The sequence below is a fragment of the Crocodylus porosus genome, unplaced genomic scaffold, assembly GCF_001723895.1.
Source record: "Crocodylus porosus isolate Cpor-Errol unplaced genomic scaffold, CroPor_comp1, whole genome shotgun sequence".
In the NCBI taxonomy this organism is placed as follows: domain Eukaryota; kingdom Metazoa; phylum Chordata; order Crocodylia; family Crocodylidae; genus Crocodylus; species Crocodylus porosus.
The window spans coordinates 15,696,259-15,715,849 of NW_017728912.1; the positions used below are offsets into that span (position 1 = coordinate 15,696,259).

Below are 19,591 nucleotides of genomic sequence, written 5' to 3' on the forward strand. Positions count from 1 at the left end.
GGGGGATTAGGGAGGTGGGGAGACTATATTTAAATAAAATTACATTTACCTTATGAACTTTTGTTGAAATGAAAAACAGATACGAGTTTTTTTTCCAGGCTGGCAGGACTGAGTTAATCCTAAAAGGGAGTTTCTTGGAGAGGGAGTATTTTTTTCCTGAAGTTGCATAAACCTCTGATAATAAGGATTGATAAGAAATGTGCTTTGAGACCTTTAACTGCTCTGTTGAAAGCCAATGAACCACTACATCACTTCTGCCTGAGGGTACTGCAGTGCAAATGACCTTGTTCTGCAGCAGGATTAATGCATTCAGCGTGCAGCATCCCTAGACGCTTGTGTATAACTCCCATTAGTAGCTATAGGAAATACCTGTGTTTAGTTAGAAAACCGATGCTACAGGTCAGCTTCTAGTTTCAGTTATACTAGTACAACTTTACTGAATTTACCTGAGTTGGACTAAGTTTTGCACTGTCATGCAGTTATTCAAAATACTGTATCACTATTAATAGTTCCAAGTGCTTACCCAAATGCAGTATTCAGGACCTTCAAGCAATACTATTAGTCAATAACTCATGACTAGCTGATGTATTCAGTGTAGTATTATCCCATTCATCTCGCTCAGCTGAAACAGTTTGAACATTTTCTGACATGGCAATACTCCTTTGCACTTAATTATGTACAATTAGATTTTTGACAGTGTTCAGATTCTACGAAATGCACAATAGCAGCATAAGCAATTTTTATAAACTGGGTTTATACTCACAAAGGAAAAATAAATTCTTATGTTTACAATAAACATTACATACGAGTTTATAACGTGACCTCTTTCCTGGTTAAACTAGACCTACATATCCTGTCAGACCACCCACTAAGACGCTAAGGGAAATGTAGAAGAGTCTGGAAGTAGTATCTCTAAAATGAAAAATAGAGCTGCAGAAATAGATAACTATGTTTTGTATCATCAGAGAACTTACTGCTAATTATTTGTATAACTCTGTGAATGAGTATAACACTTTACAGAAATAATAAAAAACACACCCCCATCTTACAGTATATACAATACTGATCTTAAATCCATTCAAACTGATGGAAAGTTTCTTCTTAACTTCCATGGAATGACTTCTATAGACTTTAGTGGACTTTAGAATGGGTCTTAGCATGCAGTACTACAAAATGCTGGGTATCTCTTCTAAAATGGATATTATCCTCAACTCCCAAAGATTTAAATGAGAATAGAAAGCCAGGACTTCACCTAGCAACTAATGTACACTCTCATTTCCTATGAGAAGTCTTGATTTTCCATATGATATCCTAGACTTAGACAAGCACAGACTATAGTGCCAACAGTTGGGGAAAAAAAGGAGAAAAGAAAAAGACCAGTACTACCACAAGTAAAAATAAAAAGTCATATTGATGTATAAAGGACCTGAGTCTAAGGTATTTTTTCACGAGAAAGAGTGGTAACCAATGATCTAAACATAAGACTGAGACCAAGGAACCCTGAAGTTAGAACCTTGAATTAACTCTTGCAGTGGTAGCAGACAAGTCATTTCTGCCTTAGTTTCCTCCCTTGTAAAGTGGTGAGACTGACCCCTGTGATTGGGGTGTATGACAATTACAGTTGCTTTGAAGATTGCAAGAATCATACTAAAATTTTGGCTTTTTCATAGCTAGGCCATTGGGAGACCCCTACTATGGAATCTCCTGTCCCATACACCATCTTACGGACCACCTACCGGTGCATTCACTGTCCATAATCCACATCTCTATGTAAACTACAAGAGTTGCTTAAATGGAAAAAAAATTGGAAAATTACTAAATATATTTTTAGCTTGTTTTTCCACATTTACAGCTGGAAATTAGGAGGAGAACCAGGACTGTGTGACTGGCCAACTTTCCACAGACCACCAGCATCTGTTCCACAGATCATAACTTGAAAACAAACATCAGTGCCATATAACAGCAAACACATCAAGGGTAGATTTTAAAGAGCAAATAACTGGACAGTTTTCTGAAATAGAAATGTCAGTTGTTCTTACTTGCAAGCAATACTAAGTATACATGAAAGAGAAAAGAATAGGCACATTTTCTTTAGAAACTAAACAACTATTGTATCTCAGAAGAAGAGAAATTGGCAGTGACGAACCCACTGGTTTATAGAGGGAGTCTACTTTCTTCACAATAAATTATGACTCCGGACAATAAGAACTTTATAATTTTTTAAGACTTTCTTTCACATCATCTTTAAATGGCAATGTAGCTATCATGCATGTTGATTCAGCTTTGGCTACTTAGCTTTGGTTTGGCAGATATTTGAAAACTCTTCCCACTAAGGACCACTTCCTCATGTGATATTCTGAAAATGGAATAATTGAAGAGGGTAGTGCCAAATTAGAGAGAGATTGAACAGCAGCAATACCTCATGCTCAGCCAATGTCCTATTTGCTTCACTCATAATATTAACCAATAAATTAAAGGACAGAATATGATTTAGGCATCTAGGAACCTCCTCTTTCTTCCTTTTTTTTTTAAAAGGAGGTTGTTTCACAGGAAAATATGTTTTGACAAACTTTTTGCTAAAACGCAGGCGGGGGCCAGTAGACATATCCAACTGATTTCCTGACAACTTGGTCAGAGGTTTTTTTTGCAGCATCCAGGACTTGTAGCTCTGGGGAAGCCCTAACATATGGACCAACCTAGAGTCAAGGGCCACCAAATTTCCAGCATTCCTGCCTCTCATGAAAACCTGAAATCTTAGGTCTAGTGAGGTCTTGACTCCCAGATACATAGCTCTGGAGTCAGAACTCTAAGGACTTCTAGGCCCCCCACCATGCAGCCAGGAGCCTGGAAGCCTTTGAAGCCTTGTTGAGAGCACAGAGATCTAGATCCCACAGCAGAGGAATCCATAAGCTGCTTCCCAGCTCCTGAAACTCTCTAGGCTGTCCCCAACTCCACAGAAATGAGCAAGAGAATCCTAGGAGCTCATTTCATTGCAGAGAAAATGAATCATTTTGTTTCAGGTTTTTCAGAAATGATTCATTTTGGAAATTCCCTTCTGCAGAAAATATTGGAAATTCTTACTTTCTTTCCAAATAGGACTGGATTTTTCTTTTTAGAATCTCAAATTGCCTTTGGAAGCGAAATCCTGACTTAACCTGTCATACTCACTCTGAGCAGTACCTCACTTGCAAGTACTCTTCTGTCCTAAGCAGAATTGCTTGTGAAGTGAAATCCTATTCACATGACTGTGGATGTTTTCACACGAATATAGATGCAACGTTTCACAAAGAAAGTGTTCACAGAACACACACACATTTCTCTGTGTGTGTCAATAAAACAGCACACAAACTATTGATTGAATTTGACTCAATTTCACTGATAAGAAATATGAGATTAGTTTTTGTTGGCTCAGTTAATCTGGCATCTGTCCTCTGCACCTTATAAATCATTCTTCAGGCAAACAAGGGATCACACTTTAGCAGTGGTATTGATCCATGGTGACCTTTGGGTTAAGAGTAAAGCCTCTTTAATTACTTTGGCTGACTTTAGTTTTTTACAATGTCCTGGGAATACTAGTACCATGTTTTAGTGTCGTTATCACTTAGCTTAAATTTAGCATTTCTGTCTCCATAAAATACCTCCCAACTCAGTCTGGCCTTTCTATGCCTATGCTTGGCATAGAAATGAGAAAAGGCATTCTTTTAGCTTCTCCAAGGGTTTGATAACCCCTTCACTTTCCTTAGCTAGAGGTGTTTTGACCTTTAATTAAAAGGAAAATTTGTTGTCTTCCATTCAGAAGACAGCAAATAATGAACTCATTAAAATGAGGTTAGTGTTCAGGCCTTAGAGCAATAAGAGCTGAAGTCTCATTAGCAGCTAACAATCCAGAACATAGCACATAAATAAACCTAATATGGCAGAGCAAAATGCCTTGGTGCATTAAATTTGAGTAGAATCAAATGTTTACAGTCAGTGATGTCTGGGGCATGAAGTTTTAATGTACTTAATAAAGAAAAGCAAATTGCTTTCTATTAACCATGAAATGTTACCATAGAAATTGCCCCAAAAAGTTTATTATGCAAATGAAAGATACAGTTATAATTAACAAGGACATTGTAGGAAAATATTACTCCTGCTGAACTGATACACCAATCATGAAAAATAAAAACAAGGCAACACAAACCTATAAAAGGTAATGATATGGATTAATTTAAAATATTGTTTAATATAAATGCAATATAAAGGGGGAAAAGTATCTTCTGGCTATAAATAAAAGAGCCAGGATTATTGACAGAATGCAGAATCAGTTCCCAACGATATCTACAATTCTTCAAAGATTTCACAATTCTACCAGTTCAATTATGGATTTAAAAAAACCCTACAGATTTTTACTAAATTATAATTGGATCATCATATCTAAATATTTATTCTGTGCTAATGGTTCTATTTACCTCTCCTGAGTCAGGAAAATCCCATTACATTTGATGACACAATAGGCATCACTGGATAGGGCACTAAATACACTGGTGAAGAATAAAAACACAGATCTGAGCCACATAAACCACTTCACTGAGTATAATTAAATTTGACAAGTTTTGCCTGTATTCCTCAATCTGAGTGGGCTTCCACTTGTAGGGGAGCTGTAAGCAGAGCCTTCCAGGGCAGGTTCATAATAGGCTAGGCTGCCGTAGATGGAGAGTAGCAGAAGATGCCGGATCTCTAAGTGGAAGGAAGAAAGAAATAGAGGATTGGAGGGAGGAATCAGAGGTAAAATATTAATGGTGGGAGGTGGGAAAGGTAAGGTTTTTAGAGAGAGAGTTGGAAAATGAGGGGTGCTCTGCTGCTAAGCAGAAGAATGAATGTATTAGCAAAGGACTCTGCATACTAAATGAGTACTCTGCTGATAGGTCTAAGAAGTGAAATGCTGAAGTTATGTAGGAAAGATGAGTGTATACAGGGAGCAGGCTTCAGCTGAAATAAGTGGGGAAAGCAGGATGGGCATTTTTCAGGCAAATAAAGAATCATACATTAGCAGTGCTATTGATCCATGCAGACCTTTGGGTTAGGTGTAAAGTATCATTAATTAGTTTGGCTGGCTCTAGTTTTTTTAGTTATTTATTTTTTTACAGTGTTCTGGGAATGCTAGTTACCATGTGTTGTTAACACTTAAATGTTGAGTTTCTGATGGCGGGGGTGGGGGAGCAGGAACAGAGACGGAAAACAAAACCGCTTGGGAACAGGTGAGAGTGGAATGGCAGTAAGACAGCAGGATTTTATAAGGTCAGATTCTTCCTTGTTTGTATGTGGACAGGCAGTGGGTTAGGAGGGAGCCTCCTCCTTTTTGTGAAGCTTTCGTGCGGACCTGAGATTGACAATCCCTGCTATCACAGAATGCAAGGATTACTTTATCCCTTGTCTCTTGAAATCATATAATGATGTAAGGGGATGCTGAGATTGTGTCTCCGTCCAGACAGCATTGCTGGCTACCGAAGCATACATTCCTAAGGCAGTAGTCTTTAACAGAATGGGCATGAAGCCAAGCGAGGCAAACCCAGAAGACATTAAAATTCTCATGGTGTGGTGCAGTTCTATACTATCTATTATTAGGGGTTGTGCCTACGAGGCACAACAGAGACCCTCATTATTTATCACGTGAAAATATTGCTGAAGGCAGTTGGAGTCAGTAAGTTTTTTTTTTTTTTTTTGGCAGAGTAAGTAATGATTACAAATAAGGAAAGGGATCAATAATTCCCACAACAGGAGTGGGATGGATTTATAGGCTTCACACAAAGTAAAGGCTAGACAAGAACCCTGAGGAATAGTAGGACCCAGCAGGCACTCGGGCAGCTCAGGCAGCCAATAAGGGGCCAACTCCAGGTAAAAACAAGTAATAAAAAGGAAAGAATGATCAGTTAGAGGAGGCTGTAGCTTGGAGGCAGAAAGTGAGAATCCACACCCACATCAACAAAAAAATGTAATGGTGGGTCAAATATATAGACTCACTTACCTGGCAATATCTCTTTAATGCTAAAATGTAGGAAGCTGGTGAAAATGAAATCCAGTAGTATAATTAATGAATTATGCTTTATACTGAAATCACAGAGAAATAGTCTTCAGTACTTGCCAAAACCAGTTTGAGTGATAGATTTACCCTTTAGACAGAAATGCTGCATTACGTACTGTAGGTTATAGGATTTACATCTTAATCCTTGTTCTGCTCTTTTAATGAGACCTTATTGGGATGAAGTGTTTCTTCCTCTCTTGCTTTTTTTAAAGGTAATCTTATGGACTAAAGGCATAATATAGCGAGGGGACTTGGAAAGAAAAACAGAAGATAAAATGAGAAATGCATTTCACATATCTTGCTATACCATGTTTTAAACAGTAATAATATATTAGGGTGCTTCTTTTTCAAAGGAAATTTTAATTGATTTTGTTCAGCCCACTGGTCTGAAATGCAAAAGGTACTTCTCAGTATATATAAAGAAGTGAAGTATTACATTTTTTTAATATAATGACCCAAATTGTAACCTGATGACTTCAGGACACCATTGTCGATTTATATCTGAATATTTCTGAGGCTAGGACTGCTGCTTACTGTCTTTGGGTTTTTTTAATGTTTAGTAGCCATGAACACAGTTGTTGCATAACTCTGCTAGTTCTTTATTTTTGCTCTCATAAAATGATATATGTTAGTGTTACATATAGATCCAGTGGTTTTGTACAAAATGCACAGGAGGGTCACAAAAGTAAAAACATCCACATATTAAAAGGACAGTAACATAGATTAGAGGTAATACTTCTGTTTTAAAATTCTTGGCGCACAATGCTAAGGCTCATAATTTATTTTAATTAGATTTTACTTATTCCTTTCTATTACAAATATTTTTTCTTGTTAGCTGTTAATTTTTGTGTAGTTGGGGTTTTTTATTTTGTGGGTTTTTTTCTTTTTACAGACTGATTCTTATTACCTCTGTCTTTAAAACGGTACGATGTTTCTATTAAGAAAAATGAAAATTTGCTGACACTCTAAGCTGGATTCCTTCACAGACTCTGTTCCAAATGACATATATTTCTAGAAGATACCTGTTCAGAGCTGAATCTTCATAATGTTACTTGTACTTACATACCTATTGTTTTGAAATATATATAATAGTGTATGGTCAGCAGTTTTTATTAACTTTCCAAGAATAAGACTTCTGAGCTAAGCAAGAGAGATGCCAGTTTCTTATAAATGCTTAATTTAATGATTAGTGCCTTTAGGCCCATGCCTGAATTTAATCTGTTCAAATGAAGAGAGGATTTAGTTACAATTGGTTTGTGTATAGTCTAGCACCTTCACATATTTCTTGAACAGTAAAACAACATCAATATTTGGACATAGCTATATCTGATAGTGAGAGACCTTGTTGATGTGTAGTTGGGGCAGTTTCTTAAGATCAGCATGATAGGAGATCAGACGATTTCTGACAAATGGTGTTTTTCACCAGTTGAAAACTGGCGTGGGCTAGATGCAGTATGCCATATGTGTCTGTATTATTGCTAAAGTTAGATATTGAAGCTAATCTCAAACTCATCCTGTGTGAAGAGATGCCCGCATAGTAAAAATATCACCGTAGAAGCAGTAATTGGCTATTTTAATCAGTGAAGTCAAAGACTGAAAATGGATAGAGACTGAAGTCTCATCTCTTACAACTGGTCCACACTGAATTGATCTGAGATTTCCTAATGAGGCAGGCAGGTTAGGTAACTAAGGCATTACTTATTTGTTGTATAAATTGTGTCCTTTTGTCTTTAGTGCATTTTGACAGGCATTTCTTTTCCATGGGAAAAAAATAACCACAGGTTTAATAGGGGAAAAGACACTACTCCCACTGAGTTTGAAGGACTTCTGCTCATTTTCACCATGGCTAAATTTGTTCCACTTGTCATAATTTTAATAAAGGTTTTATGGATAAAAAACCCCTCAAAAGTCTCTCATGCCCTCGATGGCAAGTAATCCTTGTGTTACTTTTTGAATTTTGGTAAATTTCAATACTCAAGTGTTGCCAAACAAATGTAATACCTATGGGTGTGTGTAGAAGAAACAAGGGGCATGTATGCACAACACTTTAACGTGGGTTAAATGCTTTTGCACTGTTTAATGGTGTTGGTATTTGCACGCATCAGGGTATATCACGCATTAATTCCAGCCACTGTAGCATATTTGGCTGCCTAATGTGCCTTAAATGACTTTGGGGCACAGCATGGAGTTTTAGTTTGCTACCCGACAGCCACAGAGCAAAGCACTGGCCTCTGTGCAGCTCACAGGCTGTGAAGGCACCCAGGAAGGCAGGCCCCACTGAAAAAAAACAAACAAAAAAAAGTGGCATGTTTGATTTTTTTCCCCCCCTGCCCAGAGCCTCCCTGCCTGCATGAGCTGTGTGGGGACCCAGTCCTTCCCTCCATGGCTGTGGTGCCCCCAGGACTGCCTGAGCTGGTTACCTGCAGGCATGTGCCGCCTGGTGGGGGGGCAGGGGGGCACTGCTGTCACAGAGGGAAGCACCAGCCCCACCCCCAATGCAGCCTAGAGACCACTATGCCCACCGGCAGCTCACTCTCCCCTCCCCACCACCAGAGAGGCAGGTAAGACATGGGTGTACGTAACACAGGGGTTTATATCACCCTAAATTGAAGTAGTGTTTTTCAAAACCCACCACTTCAATTTAGGCCCCCTGTTTCATTAACACATGACCTATAGCTAAATACAGACAGTCAAAAAGCTGAATCAATTAAATCTTCACAGGCTAATTTAAGATGCGTAGATTGAATTGATAGGCAAGTGAACAGACATTCAGTGTTGAATCCAGAAATGCAGCCACATGGCTGTAGTGGCCAAGGCCAGAAGCTGAGGGGTTGCTAGAGCACACATCCTAGCTTGGCTGGAGCAGACAGCTTAGACTAAGGCTAGCCTGACCAAGGGGAGCTTGCAGAGGAGGTACAAACCATCCTGGGATGCTGGGGGACTGTGAGTTAACTTGAATCTGGAGGGGCTCTGGGACAGAAGTTCAATAACTTGATTCAATGTAAAACAGTTAAGTCTGATACTACATCCATCGAAGTTTATCTTAAACCAGTTTCATCCATTTTGAAAGTGGTTTATGTGTACTGAACTTCTGTTGTGTTATAGATTTGAACACATTTCTGATCAGATATACCAGTTTATGTGCAATTTCTGTTCCTAGCCTATGTGGTTCAGCCAGTTGGTATATTGCCATCTTTAGAGAACTGGGTTACATCCTGGCATAAATCACGAAAAGTCCTATTTCTTTTTCTCCATATCACAAAGCCATCACAAACTTGATAGCCCAGTACTTTTGCCAGTGCTATTAGTCCATCAACTTCTTAAATACCAACATAACACACTGACAAACTGATAGAAGAATTAGCCAAACAATAAGATATGGAACATGTTTCTTGAGGACCTGAATTTTGTGTCTCCTTAGTGGGACACACATTTTTTAATGAGGCAGTCCTAAATATTATATTTATTTTTCTAAATGCATGTTAATTTCTTGTTTATTTCAGGCATTACTAGAGACTCAAAATTTACTGCGCACTCAGGTTGCAAATTTTACCTTCAACCTTGGATTTTCAGGAAAGTTTTACCACACAGGTAAGAAGGAACTTTGTGCTCTCAGGCAGCTACAATTAAATAGGTGGTAGGATTTTTAAACCTAGGTCTTTTCTGGCCATATTAATAATGCACTGGCACAATGGTATAATGGGGAAAGCTGTACATCGCCATTTTAGGCACCTCCTGACCAATCTATAGTTCAGTGAGGCAGTAGGCGACATACTAATTCCATTCAGTATTGTCCTTAAGTATGTAAATGTCCTTAGCATTTTCTGAAGAGCATTCTGTCAGTCATAGAGTCATACGAAAAGCAAAGTACCTGAATATAACCTTGTAATTTAGCAAGATAAAATAGGATGAGGTTTTTTTTTTTGCACTAGACTTTTCTTTGCAACAGCCAAGTTATGGTGAAAAGAAGGAAACTGAAAATGGAGTTTCATGACCTCCAAAGAAGCAAATAGATATTAATTTGAGAAACATCTTGAATCATCTTTTGTTTAAAAGGAGACTTATAGTAATATTATTAAGAGAAAAATTGACAAATGTAGAATATTTTTTAATAAGAGCGTTGTTAAGCCAACAGAAAAAAAGTCTAGGTTAAACATAATTTAAATTACATTAAAAAAGAATTATATTCTTATGAACTCTAAGTAACTAATATATTCCACCCATCTACAATGCATTTCTCTGGAAGTTTAATGTTGCCTGCTTTCAGGTATTTTTCTGATTCCTTTTCTGTGTCCTTCTTTCTCTCCCTCCCTTTCTCTTCCCTCATTGTCCTCTCTACTTCCTCATTCGCTCTCTCTCTCTTCCCGAATACTTGAGCCTTCTACTTTACCTCTTGTTCCAGCCTGTTCATAGATTTCATAGACATTTCTTCCATTCAGACTTCCTAGCTTCTTCATTCTTCTCCCACTTCCATTTAGATGATAACCAATGCTGGTATGGCCCGCAAGCCACTCATCCAGTCTTTTAAAATGAGCAGTTTTATCTTCTTTTCAGTACCACATCTGGAATCTGGAATTACCAGCCAAATAAACTGCTCCAATGAGGTCTAGTGTTATGATTGTACTAGGAAAGATACAGAAGTAGTCCATTCATAGTAACTGATGGAATAGGTTGATGGCTGCAAAAGCCCATGAGGAAGAGGAGCCACTTGATTGGTTGATAGCACTAGAGCAGAAATAGAATGAAGGGAGAAACTTCTAGGGACTAGTATCTGTGTGTGTTAAAAAGGGAACAGATTAATGCAATGGAGAGGAGGGTGATAAGTAAATTAAGAATGAGTATAATGACGGAGGCCTGTATTTATTATTTAGTGTGTTACAGCAGCATCCGAGGACTCCAGGTGAGATCACAGCCCCATTGCTCTGTATTGTCCTAAAGCCCTTACAGACTAAATAGGCAAGACAAAATGTATGAGAGAGAAATAAATGAAATGACTTGCTGAAGGTCAAATAAGATGTCTGGGGCAGACGTGGGAATATAGAACCAACGCAAAACTAATTTTCAGAGAAAGCTGGAGGAGAGGCAGGAATTAAAAAGATATTGAAGGAACCATTGATATTACTAATGTTCATGAACATGAGCTAATTCTTTGTAGTCTTTAGTCCAAAAAACTCTCAGTGAAATCAGTGTATAGACCCGTAAGAAAGACAGGGTAAGAGCTTTATTATTTTGCCCATTTCATCTTTCCCTGTCCATATAATCATTTCTGGTCAAGGGTGACCAGATCCTTCATATAATGCAAAGATCCTTCATATAATGCATTGACACAAATGTAGCCCACAGCTATGAGACGTTAAATGCAGGGCGCTGCTTTATTATGGGCAACCATACCATAGAACTTGCATCAGATGCCTCAGAGATACAGCTTGCCCGGCTTAGACAGAGCAAAGTGGGAGAAAGCATTTATGTTAAATACTATTACTTAATGAGAAATGCATGAGTGATGATTATGGATTGGTCTGCAGTAACAAAATACTATCCAGTCCTACCAATTTGATATAATTATTTTTGCTAATCCTTATTATCCCACTAGAGTTCACTATATGAAAAGACTGGTTATATCTAATCTTCAAGTTTTCTCTTCTGAGTTTATTTCAATATTTTATTTGAGACTGCTGTTGTGGGAGAGAAAGTGTTTGTCTGTGTGTTCATTCTGCCTCTTTAGAGGGTAATAAGGCTTGCAAAAATAGCATAGAGCTACCTAGTAAGTAGAAGCATGTCATTGCACCCATTAAAAGATCTGCTGGAATCTGTACTTGGTGATGCATCAGTGTTCAAAAGTGAGATCTACCTCTATGGGCTAATTTTGTTGTTTTGTCATATCAGCTGAGTAGAAACATTTCAAAGTATTCTCCATGCAAACATATACTTTATTGACTCACTATAAATAAACCATGAAAGGGTGTTCTTTAATTACTGCAAATGTGGCTTGTTTACCCAAAGAGGCTTTTACTGTTAGAAGCTCGACATGTTTTATTAGGACATTGGAGCTGTTGTGCCTTATCGACTTTTCCTTAATGCACAATTTTATACTCCCTTCCAAAACTCTGATCGCTTTAAAACTTCAAGAGGGAGAGAAGCCTGTGAATCTGCTGGCAGATTAAATAATTACACATTTTAATCAAAAGACTGACATCTGTGCTACATTCAGGTGCCTACAAGCAATTAGGTTACATTCAGGTGCCTACAAGTAATTAGGATACCTAGATACAAACCGTACTGTTTATCCACTTCATGCTGGCCACCACTTTCACTAATAGAAAAAAGGATGCCTTTCTACATCAGTGGCAATCATGCACTTGGGCTGTACTTGTTCCAATATCTGACTAGTGTCTATTTGTGATGCACGCTGCATACATATTTACTTTAAATGCCTATACTATTATATGAGTGAATGAGTTTCCAGGAATTGCCAAAGTGATTGTTCATAACTTTAAAACTATATTTAATTTACATTTAGCTTTAAGTTGAAAAATGGAAATGGTTTTCTTAAACAGAATATGTTTGAAGAAAATCTCTTAGCAGTTTGAATATTTATGAATATTTAAACAAGCTTTGAAAAATGTATTTTGTTGTTAACATATGTCACATACTTCTCTTTGCAAATGCATACCTATATACTTGATGAAAAAATGTGTGTTGAATTCATCTACAATCAAGTCCTCAAATTTTTGTTAGTGCAGCTGGTCAGATTTTAAATGTTTTCATAAGAAAAATGCCATACAAAAACTAAATGGAAAAATTTCAAATAGCTCTACTTATTACTTTACTAAATTAAAATAGCTTCTGTTTAGTGAATGGAAAAGCACCGGCCCTTTATTACAGTTTTTAAAAAAATGATTTTATTCAATTTTTACAAAGCAAGACAACAAAAGACAACACTTGGAAAATTTGTACCTAAAGTTATTTTGTAATAGAAAGTGTTTTACAAATTTATTCTATTTTAAATATTTATATTTGTCTAATATTTATATGCCTGCTGCTAATAGAGAAATAGATTCTACTTTTGAAAGAGCCACCTGGATACCATATAAGGAATTGCTGCTGTACAAAAAGAAAATTCCCGTGAATTACACACTATTAGTTATGACATACCATCCTTCCCTGAAACTTATACAGAAAATCCTCAAACAATTGTAACTCATACTAGAAGAAGACCCAATTCACAAAGAGATCTTAGCCTTTAAACAAGCATCAGACCTCACCAAACTCATCACCAGAAGCAAACTTGCTATGGTCCAAAACACACTGAAATGTAAAACCTGCCAGCGCATCTACACCACTCCTACTATTATTACACCCTACAACAGAGCTATCGTCATTCCTGGATCTTATACCCGCACCTCCAGAAATGATATATATCTTATCTAGTGAACCAAATGACCTGATGGAAAATATGTAGGAAAAACAAAACAACAACTGTGTACCAGAATGAATGCACACCAAACATCTGTCAAAGACAAAAATACCCAGTTACCTGTGGGCACACACTTCTCACAAGACAACCACTCTTTCTCCAATCCCTCTGTTCTAATCCTCAAAGAGTATTTACAAAACGTCTTTCATAGACGAGCCTACAAATGCCACTTCATAAATCTACTGGATACAAAATATCTTGGACTAAATATAGACATTGGATTTATGGCACATTATAACCTGCCTGACATCTGAAATCCACAAGTAACCTGGATGCATTTTGCCAGCTACATTCTATCATAAGTTCAAAATCCCCTCCCCCTCTCCACCGCAACCTACCTGTCTCGCACCTGTTGTCTCCTATGCCTCTGAACCTTGTATTTGCCATGTATTTGCATTTTCACAGATCTGAATTTTGCATATTGCTTCTATTCTACCCAGGAGAGCACACAAAACAACAACAGACTCTCCCTATGCCTGAAGAAGAGCGTTTTTGCCCGCAAGCTTGCAAAGAACAATTGTTTGAATAAAAGATAGCACATCTACCTAATGGAACTCATGTGTTTATGTCCTTAGAACATCATGGCTACAACCAACAACCCTAAATACATACATAAAACACACACAAACAGAACACAAACTTTATAACTAGCCAGTATATAAAGATTTTTTTTCATGTCAACAAGCATCAGAAAAGCAAACACTGATTTCTTCTTTTGATCAACCAATTCCTCTGAAATAAAAGAAAAAAAGAATATATTCTATCTTAAGAAAACCTGTTGTCAACAAAAGGAACTATGCTAGAACATATTAGTGCTTTCACTACTTGTACTGTAAATTGTAAGTGAAACTTCATAAAAGAAAGAGATAGTGGCCACGTCCAGATGAGCACAGATATGCAGTATGTGGTGCCACAGACCCATCTGCGGCACCACACACTGCACATGCAGTTGTTCCCCATGGTGCTACCTTGTAGTGTGGGGGAGAGGGGAGATCCTGGGGTCCAAAAAACCCACCCTGAATAAAAGTGGGGCTGCATATATGGTGGCAGTGCATACAACCTAAAACCAAAGCCTGGCTGGCTGGAGTCACACTTGCCAGCCAGGCTTCCTGCCATGGATGTAGCCCTGGGAGGTCCCCAGGGCTCCAGGTAAGGCTGCTGGGGCCAGCACAGTTGTTGGCCCCAGACTCCCTTACCCCACCCAGGATAACCTGCCATGGACCAGAGTGCACATGGCACAGGCATTCTCTGGGGACAAGTAGTAGTGACATAAGGTGTGCTGCTGCTACTTGTCCCCTTGGAAACAAACATCTGTGCTCACCTAAACATGCCCAGTGACTGCATCTACATGTTCAATCAATGCAGTTCAATAAACTCCAGAGCTATCTGAACCAGAGTCAACTGCTCCCAGGTGCAGCATCTACACATACACACAGGGCAGCAGCAATTTGATCCAGGGCAGAGTAGGCTCCCCTCTGGCTGGACTGACCAGGCACAATGAATGCCCATGGTCAACATCTACACGTGTTTTGTCTCAGTAAATTACTCCACTGCAAGATAGTACTGTCCCAAACAGTACTATCCTATGGTGGAGTTGATACCACCATATGTGCCATTTACTACAGACCTAATTAGTCTACTCCAAAGTAAAGCACACACATAGATGCACCCAGTAAAACTTTCATTATATGGAAGACTTTTTCAAAATAGTGCAACAGTGAAATACAAAAGTAAAGCACAAAACTGCATCCACTGAATACTGATTTTCATGTGTTCCTAACATACCATGATGTAACTGAGTATTGGTGAAGTTGGCAGTATTGACATCTATGTAAAGATAAATGTATGTATTTGATATTAACAATGTATTTTGATAATAAAGATATGTTTTAAAGCACTTCAGATGGTAAGGGAATTAAAAGGAAGGCTGCCAGTAAATTGACTGCAGTTTTGGAGGAAAAAGTTAGTAAAATATAATCTTGCCACTCCCTGGCCACATCTACATGAGATGCATACTACTGCCCAAGAATTACTGTGCAGTAGCAACACCAAATGACTTTTGTGTGATGCTGACTGCACAGTGACATCACATCATGCTTCCTGTCGTGTGATGCTGTTGTGCAGTAGTAACAAGCTACTGAACTATCAAAGAACTCCAGTACTCTTTAACAGGGGTTGTGTCTACCCAAGAGACTGTCTACAAACTCCAGAAAGGAGCACTGCATCAGTTCTCAACTGGAAAAAACATCTTTTTTCTAACAAGATGTGCTTGTTCCTGCCTGAATTACAACGTGACAGACATCACAAACATTAGCAAGGAAACCTTTTTTTTAAAGTTAAACTTTAAATTCTTAAAAATAAGGTGGGCCAACTGCAAAAACTCTGCTCTGCACTCGTTATTGGAGGATACACTTTTAAAACCCTGCTTACTACAGCTTGATTTCAGTGCTTAGTTAGTTTGCATATTCAACATTACCATGAGGTTTTCATTTGATGAAATTGTTAAATGAGGAGGCCATTAGTGACCAGTTTTGGGGGTAGTAAATTTGAATTTTCAGAAAATTTAAACATTTGGTTCCTGCTGTTATCTCTATAGATACACTGGCCTAGAAAACAAACATTAGTGCTGTAATAAGCATTAGCTATCACGCACAAGAAAGAGTAATGCATCAATAATCTTCTCTTCTGGACCACCGTTAATGCTCCTTGAAGGCCAAACAAGACAAAAGCATTCTCAGTTGCTTTGGGCACTCCTAAGCCATGAGCCCCCTTCCAGTCAGCCCCTGAACTTCAATTATTGTTATTACTAATTAGTTTAATGGAAAGAGAGTGAGAGAAAAATACCAATCGCAATACTTCAGATTGTCCTTGCCTTTGCATGATACAATCTATTTTTTCCAGTGTAACAGAAATCCATTAGGCATTAGGTTTGAAGACTGCCTAACTGAACATTTTAAAACATACAGTTACTTACTTGCTCCTTTCAGCATGCAACCCCTTTCTCATTCTTATTTTTCAGGAACAGAAGAGGAAGATAAAGGTGATGACCTGTTATTGAGATCTGTGGATGAATTCTGGTGGTTTCCTCACATGTGGAGTCACATGCAGCCTCATCTGTTCCATAATGAGTCTTCACTAGTGGAGCAGATGATTCTTAACAAGGAATTTGCACTAGTGAGTATAAGTTATGAGAATTTATATACTTTCCAGCAAGCGCTAGAAAAAGAAAGTTAAAAGGCTTTATAAAATATTTAGGATATTTCTAAAAATATAGAAACTAGAATCAGATTAATACTGGCTTTGGAAATTCATTGCAGAAAAGGTTGTTGCTGAACTTTTCTTTGCACTTGGACTGAGTTTTGCAATAGTCCCCATACCTTGGGGCCTTTTAATACCTTACACTGCAAACTACATGAATGGTAAATCAGTGTTATTGCTAGGTTGGAGTTTGGAGCAGTTGCACCCTTAGTCTAGAAACCTCTGACTGTCCCTACCTGCACAGCTGTGACTTGCCATTAGAGACCTCATGAGCAAGGGCAAGACTAGGAGCTGTAGCTGTGAGTTGCCACTAAAAGGCTGGTGAGCCAGGACAGGCTTCTCTCCCTGCTCTGGGGCGGGGGTGGGGAGAGGGGGTGAGAGATCCTGGGATACTGGGCAGCACATCTATAGGGAGTGGCCACACCTTAATGGAACAGGTGCTCGGTTGTAAGGATCAGAGATAATCCTGCCCTGGAGTGGTGTAATTTTGAGCTGCATAAGAGTGCTTAAAACCACTTTAAGGTGTTAATGCACAGACAATCCAGGAGTTAAGGGCTCCAGAGCTGCCCAGTATTACTGTATAATAAGGCCTTTAATCATTAAGGAGGAGCTCTCTGTCTTAATTGTGAGGGTATAAAGACTCAGTGCCTTCATGGTTAGTCAGCTGGTAATGCTTCTACTTTATAGCTTACGAAAGTAATTGTAGATAGACAATATACAGTATGGATACAATAGAGGTGCAGGGAAGGCATTACCTGTAATGGCCAATTCACTTTAAGGGCTATATTCATTTGGAGTTAAACAGCTGAACCTGATGAGAGGGGCAAGAACTGAAATTGCTTCATTTCAGGTTCCTTACAACATCTCTGCAATTATTTACAAATGCCCCTCAAATGGTTAGTCTGTCTATTAGTGATCTTTATACATAATGATGTTTGATTTAACCCATTTGTATTATTAACTTTTAAAAGCTCTGGATAAACTTCAGTGGAATAGCATTCTGAAGTAATGTTGTAACCTATTTAGAACCTATCCAGCATAATTCCACTTGGTTAGCCAGCATGGCAAAGTGAAAACAATGAGGTCTATAAATACTTTCTTTAGAAAAGACATTATGTGGTTCTGTACAAAGTGTTGAAATTTCAAGCAGCCAAAGCCATTCAAAAGAGCAAAATGATATCATACCTGCCACTTAAAGCACCCAAACTCTCAGACCTAAACCTACCCTTTTATAATGCTGTAGTGTAAACAGAAACACTTCAGGAAACCATCAACCATAACCATTCTTCGTTTATTAAGCATTTTCATACTAATTCCGTATCACATTCTTGAAATCATCATTTAATTGTTTTCATAGATTTCATAGACATGAGGGCTGGAAGGGACCTCGGAAGATCATCGAGTCCAGCCCCCTGCCCAAAGGGCAGGAAGTCAGCTGGGGTCATAGGATCCCAGCAAGATAAGCATCCAGTTTACTCTTGAAGGTGTTCAATGTAGGTGCTTGAATCGCCTCCGCTGGCAGACTGTTCCAGACCTTGGGGGCTCGGATAGTAAAGAAATTCTTCCTTATGTCCAGCCTGAAACGGTCTTGCAGGAGTTTGTGACCGTTCGACCTCGTCATCCCTTGGGGCGCTCTGGTGAACAAATGTTCCCCCAGATTTTGTGGAGATGGGAAAGAGAAGTCTTTTTTAAAGTCTTAACTTTTCTATCATTGTGTATTCATTTAGAGGCCTTTTTTTTTTTTTTTTTTAAAAAGCAAAATCCCCCAGCCTACTTGACTGTTAACTGTGCTTTCTGACGTGGTGCATTTATGGACCATAGAATCCATGATTTTTGCAAACTGTATTTATCAATGGATAAACCAATTCAAGCAGATGAAACAACCTGGTGCTAGAAAATCAAATCTTAGACATGGCACAATTTTTTAACAAAATAACTTGAAATGACTTGTAATCCAGAAATATATTGCCTTGTTTTCCTTAAACCTGTAAGGGAAATTCTCCATAGTGTTTTTAGTAAAATTGGTAATAGTTAGGTCAAGCCATATTTAAGAGTAAAAGTCACAACTTGGACTAAAAATAGCATTCAGTTATAACAGATTCTTGTTTGCAGCCTTATCTACAAAGACAATACCATCTCTCTATAATCATTTTCTTTGAATGGTAGGGACTTCTAAGGGTGTCTATAACTAAAGAGTGAGTGGCAGTGAAAAGCTGCTTTTATTATAGTTTTATTACCTGCTAATGGTTGGACAGGGGTTGTACTGACCTCTTAGCCTTGAATTCGGTAGTAACTCTACAATTTACTTATGAGAACATTTCTTTTCAAAAGGCTTCCTGTGAATTCCTCTCCATGGGAGAAATTTATCTTCCTGACATGACAACCTCCCTGATATCTAACACACATCTTGCAGCCATGCATTTGGAGTAATCTTGCAACCTCTCCTGCTTTTTCACTCTTAATATTATGTCTTGTTCAGGAGTAGGACTCAGTACTGCTTCTCTACTGCATTTTATCTCTCTGTCCAGAACTATAACAAACTGTTTTTCAGCAGGCATTATTCGTTTACTTCGCCATTTGAATCTGAGTCTCATTATTTAATAAGGCCAACATATAAATGATGCCAAGCAGAAGTCTCTGGGTTATTTACCCATTATTTATTGTTATGTTACCTGGAGTATAGCTCATACTTTTTGTGGGTTTTCTTTTGGATAACTCAGGCCCCATCTACATTTTACAATTAAAGCGTGATTAACCAGTCTAATCACACCTCATGTTGTGACCCAGGCACA

The 19,591-nt window shown here is 38.2% G+C and overlaps 1 protein-coding gene across 2 annotated transcripts in view; it reads left to right on the forward strand.

The window, feature by feature from the left end:
* The window catches only part of NDST4 (N-deacetylase and N-sulfotransferase 4), a 170,610-nt gene that overhangs the window by 55,543 nt on the left and 95,476 nt on the right, over positions 1-19,591 (forward strand). For both annotated transcript variants that reach the window (XM_019534053.1, XM_019534052.1), the window contains exons 4-5: positions 9,568-9,655; positions 16,561-16,715. In XM_019534053.1, coding sequence (XP_019389598.1) covers positions 9,568-9,655; positions 16,561-16,715 — 243 coding nt within the window. The remainder of the gene's footprint in view (positions 1-9,567; positions 9,656-16,560; positions 16,716-19,591) is intronic.